Genomic DNA, 17,286 nt, shown 5'->3' on the forward strand with positions numbered 1-17,286 from the left:
CTGGGAGGTTTTTTGTAGGTTCCTTGTGATTTTCTACATAGATTATCAAGTCATCTGTAGATGGAGGAAATTGTATTTCTTTCTTTCGAGTCTATATGCCTTTTATTTCCTTTTTTTTTTTTTTGCCTAATATTTGTGACTAGAACTTAAGTGCTGTGCCGTGAGTGGATATCCTTGCCTTATTCCTAACCTTAGGAGGAAAGCATGCATTCAATTGTAGAGTTTTTTGTAAATATTCTTTTTTTTTTTTTTTTTTTTTTTTTTTTTGCTTTTTGGGGCTGCATTCGAGGCATGTGGAGGTTCCCAGGCTAGGGGTCTAATCACAGCTGTAGCTACTGGCCTACACCACAGCCACAGCAATGTCAGATCCAAGTTGCATCTGTGACTTACACCACAGCTCAGGGCAATGCCAGATCCTTAACTCACTCAGTGAGGCCATAGATCCAACCTGCAACCTTATGGGTACTAGTCAGATTCATTTCCATTGTGCCACAATGGGAACTCCTATACATATTCTTTATCAAGATAAGGAATCCACTCTATTCCTAGTTCTCTGGGTGGTTTTTGTTTTTAATAATCATGAATACTTTTTCTGCCTCAGGTATTACGGTAGTATGATTTTTCTTCTTTAGCCTGTTAGTATCACAAATTACCTAGTTTGGTTATAGGTTATTTGAAAATGTCTCATTTCCAAGTGTTTGGGAATTTTCTAGTATCTTTCTGTTACTGCTTTCTAATTTGATTCCATTGTGGTCAGAGAACATACTGGGTATGATTTCAGTTCTTTTAAGTTTATTGAGGTTTGTTTTCTGGCCTAGGATATGGTCTGTATAAAGCTAACCACTTAAAAGTATGAAGAAGGTCAGTAGGCAATACCATACCATAGTTAATGCTGTGTTTCCTTGTATGAGAGCTCTGGGTTTTCTGTGCACAAGATACTTGGCAGATGTGGTGTTGCTATATTGACTGTCTTTTGAAGAAAAGAATGGTGTTCTTAACATGAATCGTGATTTGATAACCATAACCTTGACAATAATAATGGTAATATTGACACTGCTCTTTGTTAAGTCCTTACATATATACTCTGCTTACTGTGTTTAGGCAGATGTAGAACTAAGTATTTTACATGAATTATCTCATTCTGTCCAACAGTCTATTGACATAGATACCATTGTTTTCACCATTTGTCAAATGCAAGCACTGGGTAGAGGTAAGTATCTGTCTTGTGGTTACAATACCAGCTAAGTGGTAAACTCTCTTATAGCTCATATCTTATAATAGTTTACAAGCTTAGCTGAATGCAGTAATGCAGATAAGATTTCCTGAGGGTTTCAGCAGGTGCTTCTAGATTTAGGACACATTTTAGGCTTGGTTTCTGATTGAAAGGTTCAAATTTGCTGACAGTATTTTGAGTAGCTAAAGGTACATGTGAGGTAGGCTGATCTCATTTTTCTTTTTTCTTCTATTTATTTCTTTTATTTTTTTGCTTTTTTTTTTTTTTTTTTATTAGGGCCACACTGGCAGCATATGGGAGTTTCCAGGCTAGGGGCTGAATCAGAGCTGCAGCTGCTGGCCTCTGCCACAGCCACAGCAGCACCTGATCTGAGCCTTGTCCTTGACCTACACCACAGTTCATAGCAATGCCAGATCCTTAACCCACTGAGTGGGGCCAGGGGTCAAACCCAGGTCTTCATGGATACTAAGTCAGGTTCTTGACCCCTGCTGAGGCCACAACAGGAACTCATTTTTATAAAAATTTATTATTATTATTTTTTTATTTTAGGGCCACACCTGAGGCATATTGAGGTTCCCAGGCTAGAGGCTGGCCTACACCACAGCCACAGCAACACCAGATCCTAAAGCGAGGCCAGGGATTGAACCCACATCCTCATGGATCCTAGTCGGGTTCATTAACCACTGAGCCACGAAGGAAAGTCCTCTATTTTTTCGTCGTCGTCTTTTTTTTTAATTTTTTTATTACTCAACTGAATTTATCACATCTGTAGTTGTATAATGATCATAACAATCCGGTTTCACAGGATTTCCATCCCATGACCCAAGCACATCCCCCTACCCCCCAAACTGTCTCCTCTGGAGACCATAAGTTTTTCAATGTCTGTGAGTCAGCATCTGTTCTGCAAAGAAGTTCAGTCTGTCCTTTTGTCAGATTCCACATGTCAGTGAGAGCATTTGATGTTGGTGTCTCATTGTATGGCTGACTTCACTTAGTATGAAGATTTCTAGGTCCATCCATGTTGCAAAAAATGCTGGTATTTCATTCTTTTTAATGGCTGAGTAATATTCCATTATGTATATGTACCACCTTTTCTTGATCCACTCCTCTGTCAATGGACATTTAGGTTGTTTCCATGTCTTGGCTATTGCAAATAGTGCTGCAGTGAACATCAGAGTACATGTGTCTTTGTGAGTCATGGTTTTCTCTGGATAGATGTCCAGGAGTGGGATTCCTGAATCAAATGGTAGTTCTATTTTTAGTTTTCTGAGGAATCTCCATCCTGTTTTCCACAGGGGTTGCATCAATTTACAATCCCACCAACAGTGTAAGAGGGTTCCTTTTTCTCCACACCCTCTCCAGCACTTATTGTTTGTAGACTTTTTGATGATGGCCATTCTGGCTGGTGTACGGTGGTATCTCATAGTGGTTTTGATTTGCATTTCTCTGATAATGAGTGATGTTGAACATCTTTTCATGTGTTTTTTGGCCCACTGCATGTCTTTTTTGGAGAACTGTCTGTTTAGATCTTCTGTCCATTTTTTGATGGGGTTGTTTGTTTTTTTGGTGTGGAGCTGCAGAAGGTATTTATAAATTTTGGAGATGACTCCCTTGTCAGTTGATTCATTTGCAAAAATTTTCTCCTGTGGGTTATCTTTCTGTTTTGTTTAGGGTTTCCTTTGCTGTGCAGAAACTTTTCAGTTTGATTAGGTCCCATTTGTTTATTTTTGTTTTTATTGTCAATACTCTGATAGGTGGATCTGAGAAGATGTTGCTGTCATTTATGTCAGAGAGTGTTTGGCCTATGTTTTCCTCTAAGAGTTTGATAGTGTCTGGTCTTATATCTAGGTCTTTAATCCATTTGGAGTTTCTTTTTGTGTATGGTGTTAGGGAGTGTTCTAATTTCATTCTTTTCCATGTGACTGTCAAGTTTTCCCAGCACCACTTATTGAACAAGCTGTCCTTTCTCCTTTGTATATTCTTTCCTCCTTTGTCATAGATGAGTTGGCTGTAGGTGCATGGGTTGAATTCTGGGCGTTCTATCCTGTTCCACTGATCTATATTTCTGTCTTTGTGCCAGTACCATATGGTTTTGATGACTGTAGCTTTGTAGTATATTCTGAAGTCTGGGAGCCTGATTCCTCCAGCTCCATTTTTCTTTTTCAGGATGTCTTTGGCTATTCTGGGTCTTTTGTGCTTCCAAACAAACTTTAAAATATTTTGTTTGAGTTCTGTGAAAAATGTCCTTGGCAATTTGATAGGGATTCATTGAATCTGTATATTGCCTTAGGTAGTATAGTCATTTTGATAATATTAACTCTTCCAATCCATGAGCATGGTATATCTCTCCATCTATTTGTGTCATCTTTGATTTCTTTCTTCGGTGTCTTATAGTTTTCAGAGTACAGGTCTTTTGTCTCTTTAGGTAGGTTTACTCCTAGGTATTTTATTCTTTTGGATGCGATGGTAAACGGGATTGCTTCCCTAATTTCTCTTTCTGCTTTTTCATTGTTAGTGTATAGAAATGCTGTCAATTTCTGTGTATTAATTTTGTATCCTGCGACTTTGCCAAATTCATGGATGAGCTCTAACAGTTTTCTGGTAGAGTCTTTAGGGTTCTCTAGGTATAGTCTCATGTCATCTGCAAATAGTGATAGTTTTACCTCTTCCTTTCCAATTTGGATTCCTTTTATCTCTTTTACTTCTCTGATTGCTGTGGCTACAACTTCCAAAACTATGATGAATAGTAATAGTGAGAGCGGACATCCTTGTCTTATTCACGATTTCAGCGGGAATTCTTTCAGCTTTTCACCATTGAGAATGATGTTTGCTTTGGGTTTGTCATATATGGCCTTTATTATGTTGAGATAGGTTCCCATTATGCCCACTTTCTGAAGGGTTTTTATCAGAAATGGGTGTTGGATTTGGTCAAAGGCTTTTTCTGCATCCATTGAGAGGATCATATGGTTTTTATTCTACAGTTTGTTAATGTGGTGTATCACACTGATGGATTTGTGGATATTGAAGATCTCTTGCATCGCTGGGAGAAATCCCACTCGATCATGATGTACAGTCCTTTTAATGCATTGCTGGATGTGGTTTGCTAGTATTTTGTTGAGGATTTTTGCATCAATGTTCATCAGTGAAATTGGCCTGTAATTTTCTTCTTTTGTGGTATCTTTGTCTGGTTTTGGTATCAGGGTGATGGTGGCTTCATAGAATGAGTTTGGGAGTATCCCTTCCTGTGCAATTTTTTGAAATAGGGGAACTCCTTTATTTTTTAAAATTTATTTATTTATTTATTTATTTTTTGGTCTTTTTGCTATTTCTTTGGACCGCTCCCACGGCATATGGAGGTTCCCAGGCTAGGGGTCGAATCTGGAGCCACAGCCACTGGCCTACGCCAGAGCCACAGCAACGTGGGATCCGAGCCACGTCTGCAACCTACACCACAGCTCACGGCAACGCCGGATCGTTAACCCACTGAGCAAGGGCAGGGACTGAACCCGCAACCTCATGGTTCCTAGTCGGATTCATTAACCACTGCGCCACGACAGGAACTCCTCCTTTATTTTTTAATCTAAATTTATTGACTCCTTTTTTTTTCCAGACAGGATCTCTAACCATGTACATTCTCACAAATCAAAAGGTTGATTGGCCTTTTTTTGGTCTGATTGGTTCCATCATTTAGTGTCTTAAGGTCAGAGGAAAATCCATTTTTCTTTAATTATTAGAGCAGAGAATATGAATTTGGGAGAAGTATGTGTGAAAGTAGAAATATAATTCTATTTTTTCCCAGTTGAGATGTTCAAGCTCATTTAACACCAGTTAAAAAACTTCTTAAATATATCATTGATAGTCCTTTTGATTACCCTGAATTAACAGTTACCATTTGAAATCAATTTGGGACTGATTGTAGAAACAGCTCAGTTATGTGCAGACCAGTCTTCCATGTCGGTCCATCATGTTACTTAGAAGTGTTTCAGACACTGATGGGGCTGAGAGTCCTCATATCTAAGGAAACCTTTTAGTAGTAGTAGTGAGAGGATACAGTCCAGAGATAGCCTTGGAAGTCTCCTGCCCAATAGGGTGCCTTGGTTGACTTTGTTTACACAAGGCGGGAGAGGCAGGGAGGGTGCTGAGCAGTGGAGAAGCCCTTGAGGTGTTGAGGAGCAGTCCTTGGGAGTAACCTACCTTCAGATCCCAGCTGCTCCATGTAGCAGCTCTGTAAAAGGTAATCTTGTTCCCCACTTGGTTTATCTATAAAGCGAGGATGGCAGTCGGGAAAGGTGGGTGGTATTGTGAAGATCAAATGAGTTAATACCTAGCCCTGTGCCCAGAACCTAGGAAGCTCTCAGTAATAGCAATTTTTTTTTTTTATTCTGTGTCATGTATTGCTGGTGGTGGTGTGATTTTTGTTCACAGATGTATACCCAGTACCAAGAATTGTGTGTAGGCATAGTAGGCATTCGATTCATGAAGAAATGATGTATATGGAGAACTTGCTATGATACCTGATATACAGTGAGTACCTAATACATTGAGTTATGAATGCTGGCTGTGGACCAGCAAAGATTAGAAGCATTGGACAGTATAAAACCCCACTGACAGTAAAAATAGAAATAATGATGATCACAATAGATAAGACAGACCTAGCATATTCTTTGTGCCAGGCATAGTTCTAAGAGCTTTATGTATATTAACTCATTTCCTTCTCATAGCTACCCATTAAGGTAGCTACTATTATCATCTTCATTTTGTAAATGAGATACCAAAGCTGAGGAATTTGCCCAAGTGCATACCGTTAGTGGATGCTGGCAGTGGGATTCAAAGTCTGATTTAAAGGCCTTTCTCAGATTGTTTTGTTGAGGACCTACTTCGTGCTAGGCACTGTGCTGTGCAGACATGGCCTCTGCCTCCAGGGAGTTTATATCTTAGGGAGATAGCCAAAACACGAATTACATATAACTCATGAACTAAGAGAGAGATTGCCTGAAGAGACAGGGTCCTTTTTTAAATTGGGTGGTCAGGGAGGGTGTTTCCAATGTCATGTAAGCTGTAACCTGGAGCCAGCCAGGCAGAGCGTTCCGTCCAGAGGGAACGCAAAGGGCCTGAGGTGGGAGAGAGGTTGGCATGTGAGTGTAACTGTCAAGGAGATAAAATTCTATATGGATGAGGAGAATACCATGTCTTGAGGTTACAGAGATCAGATAGGGCCTTCTAGGCACTGGTTTTCATTCAGACTTACATTGGAGGACCACTAAGGGGTTTAATCAGACCAGATGACATTTACAATTTAAAAACATCATTGGTTACTGTGTGTCTGTGGGGAGGGTGCGTTGGAATAGGCAGAGGGGAGAACAGCCGCTGTTTAGACCAAACACTAGAGGACAGTGATCTGAAAGATTAAAAAATGGCTCATGTTTACAATCACTGCGTTGTTCTAAGCCTTTTACATCTATTCATTAGTCATTCCAACAACCTGTAAAGTAGGTGCTCTTACTTTACCCATTTGTAGAAGAGGAAGCTAAGGTAAAGGCTTCCAAGTGGCAGAGCTGGGACTTGAATGCAGCCAGTGTGGTTCCAGCAACTGTGCCTTTAACTGCCAGGCTCTGTTGCCTCAGCAAGCTGGGTGTTCCATCTGTGTCTCCCAGCATCCATGCCACATTAGCTGTAGTGATCAGGGAACAAACTGCAGGCCATCTTTGGCTTCCTCCCTCTGCCTCACGTCCCATTCATGGTCTCCTGAGATTTTCACAGGGTCCTCCAGAGCATGTCTTCAGTCGAGTCTCCCTCATCTTCATCACACAGGCCCTTCTTTTCTCACTCTGACTTTTGTAGCAGCCCTTGGGACTACCCCTGCCCCCTTATATCAGTAGATCCACACTACACCCAAGTGACCTTTTGTATCGTGTGACTTCCTTGCTTAAACCTGTGGGTTCTGCCAGGCTTACAGGGTAGAGCTTAAACTCCAAAGCTGGGGTCTTAACCTTCTGTAGGGGGAGTGCCAGCAAGTCTCCTTTGCCCCTCCCCTGTCTTTCCTTGCTTTCAGGGAGGAGTGTGCAATCAGCAGCAGGGCCAGGACCACTTGAGAGTTAAGCTCACATTGTAAAATAGTTGTCACTTGGTGTGTACGTCAATCTCCGGTGAGCTTAATTAGTGAAAATTGGGCAGAACATTTCTAGTGGTTTTGTTTATTTTGCTAACACTGAGTGTTTACTACGTGTTCGGCACAGGGTGCTCTCCACAGATTAGTTCATTTCTTCCTCAGAATAACACTGTGAAGTGTAAGTCCTGTTAACTGTATTTTATAAATGAGGAAACTGAAGTCCAGAGAGGCTAATAATTTAACCCTGTTCACATAGCTATTAAAAGCAAGAATAGGGACTTGAAACTTAGTAGTCTGACTCTGGAACTGCTCTTGTTACTGTGCTGCACACACTAGCAAAAGAGAATTCACCAGTGTGCATATTTGAGAATCAGACCCTGGAACACAAAATTTTGCCAGAAACTGCCACCAGGAATAGGATATGTTCAAGGCAGCTTTCTCACCCTTGAACTTCTGTTTCACTGACTGGATATCCGATTCCAGTGGGTGACTATATGCCATTATACGATATAAAGGCACCACTATACCCTTGACTTATGGTGGTACCACAGGGACTTTATCCAATACTTGGGTTACTATCTGCCCAGTGTTCTTTAACTCATTCATTTGCTGTCTTCTATCCATCAGGTTAGTTGTTGGTCAGCACTGTCACTAGGCAGAAAACAGGACAGATGTGGAACATAGTCTAGCAGAAGAAGATGAAGGCTCACAAAGTTGGATGAGTGGTCACGAACAGGGTATGGTGCTGTGTGGCAAGACTAAGTCAGTGTTCTGAAAGCAAGTAACAGGGCCTGCCTGGCCAAGTCTCCAAGAAAGTGACATTGAGGCTGAGACAGAATGAACTAAAGCAGCAAGCCAGGTCGAGATCTAGAGGAAGAGGGAAGAGCAAGTAGTAGGTGCTGTGACAGGAGAGAGCATTGTATGTGCCCAGGACAAAATGAAGGCCTGGGAGCCAGATGCAGGGAGCCAATGAGGAGAGAGCCTTGTCAAGGAGTTTAGTTTTTATTTTAAGAGTAGCTGGAAGCTCTGGGACAGTTCCCGATGCCAGTCATTATTTCACAGTCACACAGTGAGGGCTCACTTCTTAGGATCTGTGCGAGGCAAGGCAAGGAGTGTCCTCTCAGGGCAACAGAGGCATCCACTGGTAAAATCACCATTCCATGTGCCATAAATCAGTGAGTAAAATACTGATGGAGATAGAAATAGTCTAAGTAAGAGCACAGCGCTTATTGAATTGTGGGAATTCCAGAAAGAAGAGTGAAAAGCTTTTCCATGCTGCTGGAAAAGTTGTGGCCAAAAGGTAGGACTGTGGAAAACAAGACAGGTTCTGAGAAGGGCCAGATAATCTTGAGTCTGGAGCGGGTTGACTCAGCCTGGAGAGGAGGCAGGAGCCAGAGTGCCAGGTCCTTGCTTACAGAGAGGTTGCTCCAGGGTCCCAGTCCCACCTTGGAGCCAGCAGAGGGCTTCAAGGAGTGAAATGGCTTTATTGTTTTGTAGGGTGGCAGCTTTGGCAGCAGAGTGGATGAGGCTGAAGTGGGAAGAAACTCAGACCCTGTTAGGAGCTCTGTACTGGGGTGCGGAGGCCACCAGGTCTGACCTTGCAGGGATCGTGGCATAAGGAGGCAGATTCTGGCAGTGTTTCTGGGATAATGTTGAAAATTGCCTGGGCTTTTGGGCCCAGCAGACCTGGGTTCAGCTCTTAACTCTGCCATTTACTAACCTGTGAGATCTCAGTGTCTCTGTGGCTCAGTTTCCTGAGTGATACAGTGGGTCCGCATGACCCTAACTCACAAGCTGTTGTTGGAGGGCACCGAGTGAACACTTCCAAGGTTTTGCATGTATCAGCTTTGTTAATCTTTCTACCCCAAGAAGTGCCTGGTGAATTGGTTATTGTGATCATCTCCATTTGACACATGAAGAAACTGAAGTTCAAAGAGATCCTGTGGGATTGAGAGTGCTAGGGAGTGGTGCACACTGTTAGCCACTCTGTTAAAATACCTGTGACAGTGAGTAACTAATGGGGAGGAAGTGGGGGTAGTCCTTTAAAGAGATGGCAGCTGAGCTAAGACCTGACGTGTGAGAATGCACCAGGCCTCTTATGACGAGCAAGGGCAGAGCCTGGCCAGGGAAGAGCTTTCTAAGGAGAGAAGGGAGGTCATTGTGCCTGGAGCAGAGTGAGCCCAGGGGAGGGGAGCAGAGGGTAAGGGGACAACTAGTGGAGGGAGGTTATAAACCTTGGGTGATGCCTCTTGGGCTCTGGTAGAGGCTGGGATTTTTATTCCAAGAGAAGTAAGAAGTTGCTGGGGAAATGTTAACGGTAGTCATGCCATCTGTTGGAGGATTTCAAAGAATCACTCTGGCACCTGTGTGGAAGGGATTATCATTCATGTGGGAGTTTTCTTCCATGGTCCATGGGAAAGGTTCTGGTGACAGGATCTCAGTGGTGACCTAGATAATGGCAAGAGGTGAAAAGAGGTGTTGGAGTAGAGCTGACTGGACCTGCTGCTGACCTGAGAGAGGAAAAGAGGAGTCAGAGGTGATTATCTGGGGTTTTAGTTTGAGAAGATGGATAGGGTCATTTGCGTGAAAGGGGAAAGATCTAGGGGACAGGATGCAGGGAACAGGGCAGGTTGGAAAGCAAAGCTCTTGGACGCGCTTGTTCGATTTGGGATGCATGTAAGACATCCAGATGGCAGTGTCTAGGAGGCAGTTGGATATGTGAGTCTAGACAGAGCTCGGGAGCTGTCTAGGCTAGAGATGGAAATGTGGGCGTCATTGGCATGCTGAAGTTGGAGTGCGTGGGAGAAGGGAGACGCCTGGGCTACTGCAAAGGTGCAGTGCTTTTTTCCATTGCTCAGGTTTTGTTGGGCACAATCCTCAGAATGGGGAGGGCAGCACTACAGTAATTGCTGGGGTCTGGCTTTGGGCTGAAGGTTCTGCACACCTTAGCTCATGTGCCATGTGCTTAACTCAATCCTCCCTACTCTTGCTGGCTTGGGTCTCCTAAGTACATGGGAGCCTAGATGTGGGTACCTGGTCACTCACTAACTGGGAGATTAGGATGACCTGAATCCTGAGAAAGACCTAGGGGTTATGCACTATGAAATCCATTTTTCAAATTAAATTGAAGCCTGTGGGGTCAAGAGCAGTTTTAAAACTTTTTATTATATTTCATATAATGGCTTAAGGTGTTTATTTAAAGAATATTTTGTAAACTTTAGTTTTTTTCTTAATTTTTTAAATTATAATTGATTTACAATGTTCTGTCAATTTTTGTTGTACAACAAAGTGACTCAACTATACATATATATACATTCTTTTTCACCATCATCCTCCATGTTTTTTGTTTTTATATTAAATTCAGGGGAACTCATTTTAACACATTAGCAACTGTGTTTTGTTTTCTGTCTTAAATGAGTCCTGAGTTTGAGTCCTTGCATTTGGTTGGGCAAGTTCCATATTTAATTTGTAGATGGGCTGATTGTGAACTTAAACTTTAAAAATATTCTGAAACATACATACTGTCTCTTACAAAAATTATTTCATTTTCTCTGTTGCCACAACATTCCACATGCTGCTCCTGTTGCTAAGGCCCCTGGAATGTTCCAGTGCAGAAAAAGGATATAGAACTCCCTTTTTTTTCCCGGAAGAAGACATTTTATTTAAATTACTTTGTATCTTCTAGCTTACATCCAAATGTGGATATCTGAAAGTAAAGAATTTAGAAAGCTAAAATTAAAGTTGCTTTAGGTTCTTCTCCAGGAATTCACTTTCATAGAGTAGCATGAATTCATAGGGTACCATGTTTCTTTTCTTTCCACCACGATTGTGTGTGTGTGTGTCACACATGCATGTGTACACACAAAGGCTTTTTAGGGAGATGTGATGTGCTTCTAAGAGGTTAAGAACTGAGTTCACAGATAATGCATACTTGAGTTTGAGTCCTGGTCGTGCTTTTTTTGCTGGTTGATAGTAGACAAGTTCTTGTCCCCATTGAGAAGATGAGGATTATATTGTAGGTTAAACATTATACAAATTGCTTAGCTCAGAACTCGGCACATAGCAGTCTCTCAGAAAATGCCCCCTGTTTATCATTATGATTATCATCAGTTGCACATAATCATACGTTATTGAGGAAATAGAACTTTTTATGGAAGTATAGGTTCCTGGTCCCTCACAGAATGACCCCTTCTCACTTAGTTTTTTTTGTTGTTGTTGTTTTGTTTTAGGTGTTTTTTTGTTTTGGTTTTTGGTATTTTTGTTTGGTTGTTTGTTTGTTTGTTTTTAATGGCTGCGCCCATGGCATATGGAAGTTTCCAGGACAGAGATTGAATCTGAACCACTGCTGTGGCTTAAGCTAGTGCCACAGCTGTGACACTGCTGAGCGAGAGGTTGAATCCATGCCTCCACAGTGACCTGAGAGTCAGATTCTTAATGCACTGCACCACAGCAGGACCTCTCCCTTAGTTTTATTAGTTTCTACGTCTCCCAAAAGGACCAAAGGAATCAGAGCAAAAAAAGAACAGTTTTCTACCTAAGATTATTGTGACAAATTGAATTCTTTTTATTTAAAGGGATAGGTAGGAAGTTTCCTTGTGGCACAGCAGGTTAGGAATCCGGTGTTGTCACTGCTGCAGTGCAGGCTGCACCTGCATTGCAGATTGGATCTCTGGCCCAGGAACTTCCACATGCTGCGAGTGTGGCCAAAAAATAAATAAAAGAATTGGTACAGTTTTTTATTTTTTACAATCATCTTATTTATAAAGGGGTGGGAGGCTATCCCCAGTAGTATCTGGTATCTGGCAAAGTAACATATTTTAAACAGCATTGTTTGACATTGAGTTCTGTGGGAAACTGTACAGACCAGGCACATTGCAGAAGCCTAAGTCTAAACTGACCACTTATTTTAATGCTTTAACTACTCTTTAATTATTAAAACTAATTGAGTTGACTTCATTAATGAAACTGTTGATTTGATATTTAGAGACATTTCATACTTTTCTGCTGTTAATTATGGTTAACAAAAAAGTTCTAACAGTGAATAACTAATTGTTAGTACAGTTTAGATCCAGAATCTAAATCTTGTAAGTATTTTTGTTTGTGCTTTTTTTTTGGCGGGAGGTGTTGGGGGGGAGCACTCCAAGGCATATGGAGTTCCCAAGACAGGGATTATGTCATTCCTGTATTTCAGATTTTCCATCTTAATTGTCCTATATTAGAATCTTTTAGCATAGGGTTATATGAAACTTAAGGTAAATTTCTTTAAATTTTTCTTTTTAATGAAATGTAAGACAAGTAGCTGTGGAAAATGGCTTATTACATGTTGATCATTGCATGGATATAACCTTTCCCCTTCTCGCAAATGTATTGTTTTTAACTCTATGTGGGCATGCTTTCAAAGAAAATAGCACATTGTTTGGTTTTTTTTTTGTTTTTTTTTTGTTTTTTTTTTGTTTTTTTTGTTTTTTTGTTTTTTTTTGTCTTTTTGTCTTTTCTAGGGCCACTCCCGTAGCATATGGAGGTTCCCAGGCTAGGGGTCTAATACAAGCTGTAGCCACCAGCCTATGCCAGAGCCACAGCAACATGGGATCCGAGCCATGTCTGCGACCTACACCACAACTCACGGCAACGCCGGATCGTTAACCCACTGAGCAAGGGCAGGGACCGAACCCGCAACCTCATGGTTCCTAGTCCGATTCCTTAACCACTGAGCCATGACAGGAACTCCATGTTTGGCTCTTATTTTTCATGAAATTTTTAAGCTTAGCCACAGAAGACAGCAGTCTACTGCAGCCTTCTTAGGATATTTTATCAGTTTATGTGGTCATAAGTGTTCCAGCTCTGCCTTTCAGCTTATTGGAGTTGGAATCTGGAAGGAGTTTCCAGAAATCATATTCCTCTGGTCTTCCAGGGACCAAGTTCAAGCTGTTGTTAAGAATCAGTATCAAATCCCAACTCTTAGAGGACTTGACCTCTCTGTGAGTCAGTTCCACCTTTCTGGAGTGGGGTTATAATGGTGTGGACCGAAGTAGTTGTTCACATAAAGTCAGATCATGGCATGTATAACCTGCCTGAGGCCATTCCTGCATCCCAGAATTGTGTGTCCCTGGTATATCTCAGATTTGCAGCTAGCTGTTGGTGCACTTCAGTGTACTAGAAACTGTTAAAGAAAATCTGAGCTGTAGCCATATGTGGATATTAGATCTGTAATTTGATATTTTAGAGATTATCATCACTTTATATTACCTCAGGACATTGTCTGTTTCCTTTAAAACTACTAAGCTTACCCAAGCTGGAGGAAGTGTGAAATTAAATCTTAAAAGAAGGAAAGCAGATGCTAATCAGCCTTTTGGATCATTTTTCCCCTTTTTAAACTTAGTATTTGGTTTACGAAAATATTTACCTAATAGAAATAGGTGAATTATCCATTAATTGCAGATATTCTAAATAGTGCATATAGTGTAAAATACAAATTTTGAAATATTCAAAATATTTGGGACTTCCTACAATGGCACCTTGGGATAGGCGGCGTCTCTGGAGCACTGCGACACAGGTTTGATCCATAGTCTTGCACAGCAGCTCAAGGATCCATGTTGCGGAAGCTGCAGTGTAGGTTACAACTGTGGCTTAAGTCTAATCCCTGTCCTGGGAACTCCATATGCCTTGGAGTGCACCCCCCCCAACCCCCCGCAAAAAAAAAAAGCACAAACAAAAATACTTACAAGATTTAGATTCTGGATCTAAACTGTACTAACAATTAGTTATTCACTGTTAGAACTTTTTTGTTAATCATATGTTACCAGGTATTGAGTTGCTGTACTTTCTGCAGTTTTTTTTTTTTTCATGTATATACAGAGTTCAGTTTTATATTTGTGTTTTAATTAACTTCTTACTATGACAAAAATCCAACTTGTATTTTGTCCTGAACTGAGTAACTAAACTGAGATTAATGCATGAAATGTGTTTGTGCTGAGGTTCTTCCTGTCCATTGTCATCAGTATGTAAGCAAAGGGACTAGAGGTGGTTGTGACCTGAAAATAGAAGTATGAAAATAATTATCTTTGTATTACATGCTGAGGAAACCAGCAATTTTCACTCCTCAATGAAACCTCTGCTTCTTTTCTTAACTGTTCCATAGAACTCTGAGACCAGATGGCTGGAATAGAATGAATAAACAAATAAAACCATTAGATGGTACAGCTTTGTGAATTGCTAAACATTTTATGTGGTTGCAGATTCTTCCCCATGACCCTTGGTAGAGTTCATGTAAAGTTGCTTTATCGTGTGAATCTATTCATTGCTTTCGTTTTAGTAGATTTGTCTGTTTTACCTCATGCTGATGTTTTTCACACATTTTATTTTAACCCTTTATGATGGTGTTTCTGTAAGCCTGATTTGATTTCTCTTAATAGTCAGTTATTTTTAAATGGCAGTAACTTTTATCCTGGTGTGTTTTATCCTAAGGCAGCTCCTTTAGAAAGTATTGCCACCTCAAATGGTTTCATATTAATGAGAACCACATTAGTGAATGATGCTCTTTCTTTATTGCAGACATGCCAATATTTGGTCTCTGTCCAGCCCACGATGATTTCTACTTGGTGGTGTGTAACGACTGTAATCAGGTTGTCAAACCGCAGGCATTTCAATCACATTATGGTAAGTGCTTAAGCATTTAAAAATCATTATTAGAGGGTAAGAGGTAAAGCAGGATTAAACTGAAGGCAAGTGACAGCATGGGTACGATACAATACCCTTCCTCCTGTCAGGAGTAGGTTTTCTAATTCATTGAATGGGTTAATGCCTATCAGATGTTGGATATTTTCTGAATTTTATTGAAAGCAATGTGCATTTTCTGATTTTATTAAAATTAGGCAGGGAAAATGTATTTTGTAAAATCTTTATTGTAATATTGTGTTGGTATAATGAAAGATTTGTTTCCTTCTAGATCCTGAGGTTGTGAATTTAGTGGATGGTAAAATTATATACGTATATATACACGTACAGTATGGAGACATGGCTCTTTGAAAGGAAAGGTGACTTTGAAATGTCCAAGTTTAGTAGTTCTAAATCTATCTTGATATTCTAATTTGTGAATATGATAAAGCTGTGCTTTCTTCCCCCATCAAAATGTGCGTGTGCCTAGAAAGGCATTGTGACTTGAGGAGTTTCGTGATCCCCTCAGCCATCCCTGGGCTTTTAGGCTACACAAGCCTATGTTGTTCTCTGCTAGATCCTGGGAGAATCCAAATAAGGTTGTTTTGAGTTGTTGTGATGCGGCCTTAGGTGTTTAAAAATAATTCTGATCAGGAGTTCCTGTCATGGCTCAATGGTTAACAAACCTGACTAGGATCCATGAGGACGTGGGTTCGATCCCTGGCCTTCCTCAGTGGGTTAAGGATCTGGCACTGCAGTGAGCTGTGGTGTAGGTTTCAAACCCTGATGGGATCGTGTGTTGCTCTGGCTGTAGTGTAGGCTGGCAGCTGTAGCTCCGATTGGACCCCTAGCCTGGAAACCTCTATATGCTGCGGGTACAGCCTTAAAAAGACAAAAGGCAAAAAATTCTAATCGCAAAATTTAATTTTATAACCAATTAGATTTAGTAACAACTCAGAAGTATTTGGGTGCCCACTTTGTTTCAGGCCCTGGGGATATGTGATATGATTCCTGCCTCCCTGGAGTTTAAAATCGGGCTGGAGGGAAAGGGAAAACTAACTACACACATTTTAAAAAATAACTGCAAGTCGTTTCCTCATTGCCCTCACCACTACAAATGCAAGCTTGCAACAGGGAGTAGCAGTAGGGCCTTTCTGTAATAGAATGTTTGAGCAAAGCCTCCGAGGAGATGACCCTAGTGACCTGAGCCCTAAGTGATTCTGGGGGGCACCCATGCATCCATCTGGAATAAAGGCATTCCACACAGCGGGGAGAGCCAAGCACACATGAAAATGGCTAGTAAAGTTAGTGGAGGGCGTAGAGACTAGGGAAGTCTGGCCTTTGGGGCTGGGGCCCTGTTCACACCCAAGCTTGTAGGCCATAGTGGAAAGATGTGTGGAAGCATTGGGAGGTTTAGGTAAGGGAGTAACACAGGGCTGTCTCACAGGTTGATCTGCTGAGAATAGACTGGGGGAGAAAAGTAGAAGCAGGGAGGATGGTTCAGAGGTAAAGATAATAACAGACCAAGGCTGAGGCAGCATAGTAGAGCTGGGGATACAGCCTAGCTTTGAAATACGTTTTAAAGCTAGACCTTTCCAGGCTTTTTTTGGGGACAAGCAGTTGTTTTAAGAGTCACAGTATCATAATCAACATCCCACTTTTTTTTCTCAAGGAATCTTTTATGTAATCATAAAAAGATTCTTTGAGGTTTTGTTTCTGGGTGAGGCCCTGGAGTAGGCACCAGCGTGAGTACAAAGCTGAATAAGAGATTGTCTCCCTGCTTAAGACTCTTAACTGGCTAGTATTGGAAAAGGCAATCAGTCAGTTGCCAAGTATTTTTGTGTTAAGGATTTTGAAGCCAGACGAGGCTGGATTTAAACTTGAACTTGGAAGAACCATGGTTAGTTCTTTGCCGAACAAGTTTTCAGCCTCCTTTGTTATGATGTGAGGATGGTAATAGCAACCTCATTTGTTCCCAGAGAAGATAAGTGAAACAGCATGGTGAAGCCCCTCATGCAAGGCCTAACATTTGATAGGTGTGACAGATGAAGGTACAGCTGTAGATAAAGCAAAGTGTGCGTACCTGTAAAGTCCAAAAACAGTTCAAAGTTTTAAGACAAAGAGGAGTGCAGATTGCATCTTGGAGATTAACTCAGAGAAGCCTTCTTAAAGGAAATGGCCTTCACATTAGACTGTTCTGAAGAGTAGAATGGATTATTTTTCCCATGTGCAAATTTTTATGCTCAATTTTTAGGTGTGTAAAATAGTGAAAAATACAGAAAATACTTTT

At 41.1% G+C, this 17,286-nt stretch overlaps 1 protein-coding gene across 7 annotated transcripts in view; it reads left to right on the forward strand.

Annotated features, from left to right (window-relative positions):
- The window catches only part of ATXN7 (ataxin 7), a 141,872-nt gene that overhangs the window by 75,816 nt on the left and 48,770 nt on the right, over positions 1–17,286 (forward strand). For all 7 annotated transcript variants that reach the window (XM_005669703.4, XM_084988850.1, XM_084988853.1 and 4 more), the window contains one exon: positions 14,895–14,999. In XM_005669703.4, coding sequence (XP_005669760.2) covers positions 14,895–14,999 — 105 coding nt within the window. The remainder of the gene's footprint in view (positions 1–14,894; positions 15,000–17,286) is intronic.

This window comes from Sus scrofa, chromosome 13 (genome assembly GCF_054392235.1).
Source record: "Sus scrofa isolate SSC_HxYL_T2T_F1_AM1 chromosome 13, Sscrofa_HxYL_maternal_Yorkshire_Landrace_v2.0, whole genome shotgun sequence".
In the NCBI taxonomy this organism is placed as follows: domain Eukaryota; kingdom Metazoa; phylum Chordata; class Mammalia; order Artiodactyla; family Suidae; genus Sus; species Sus scrofa.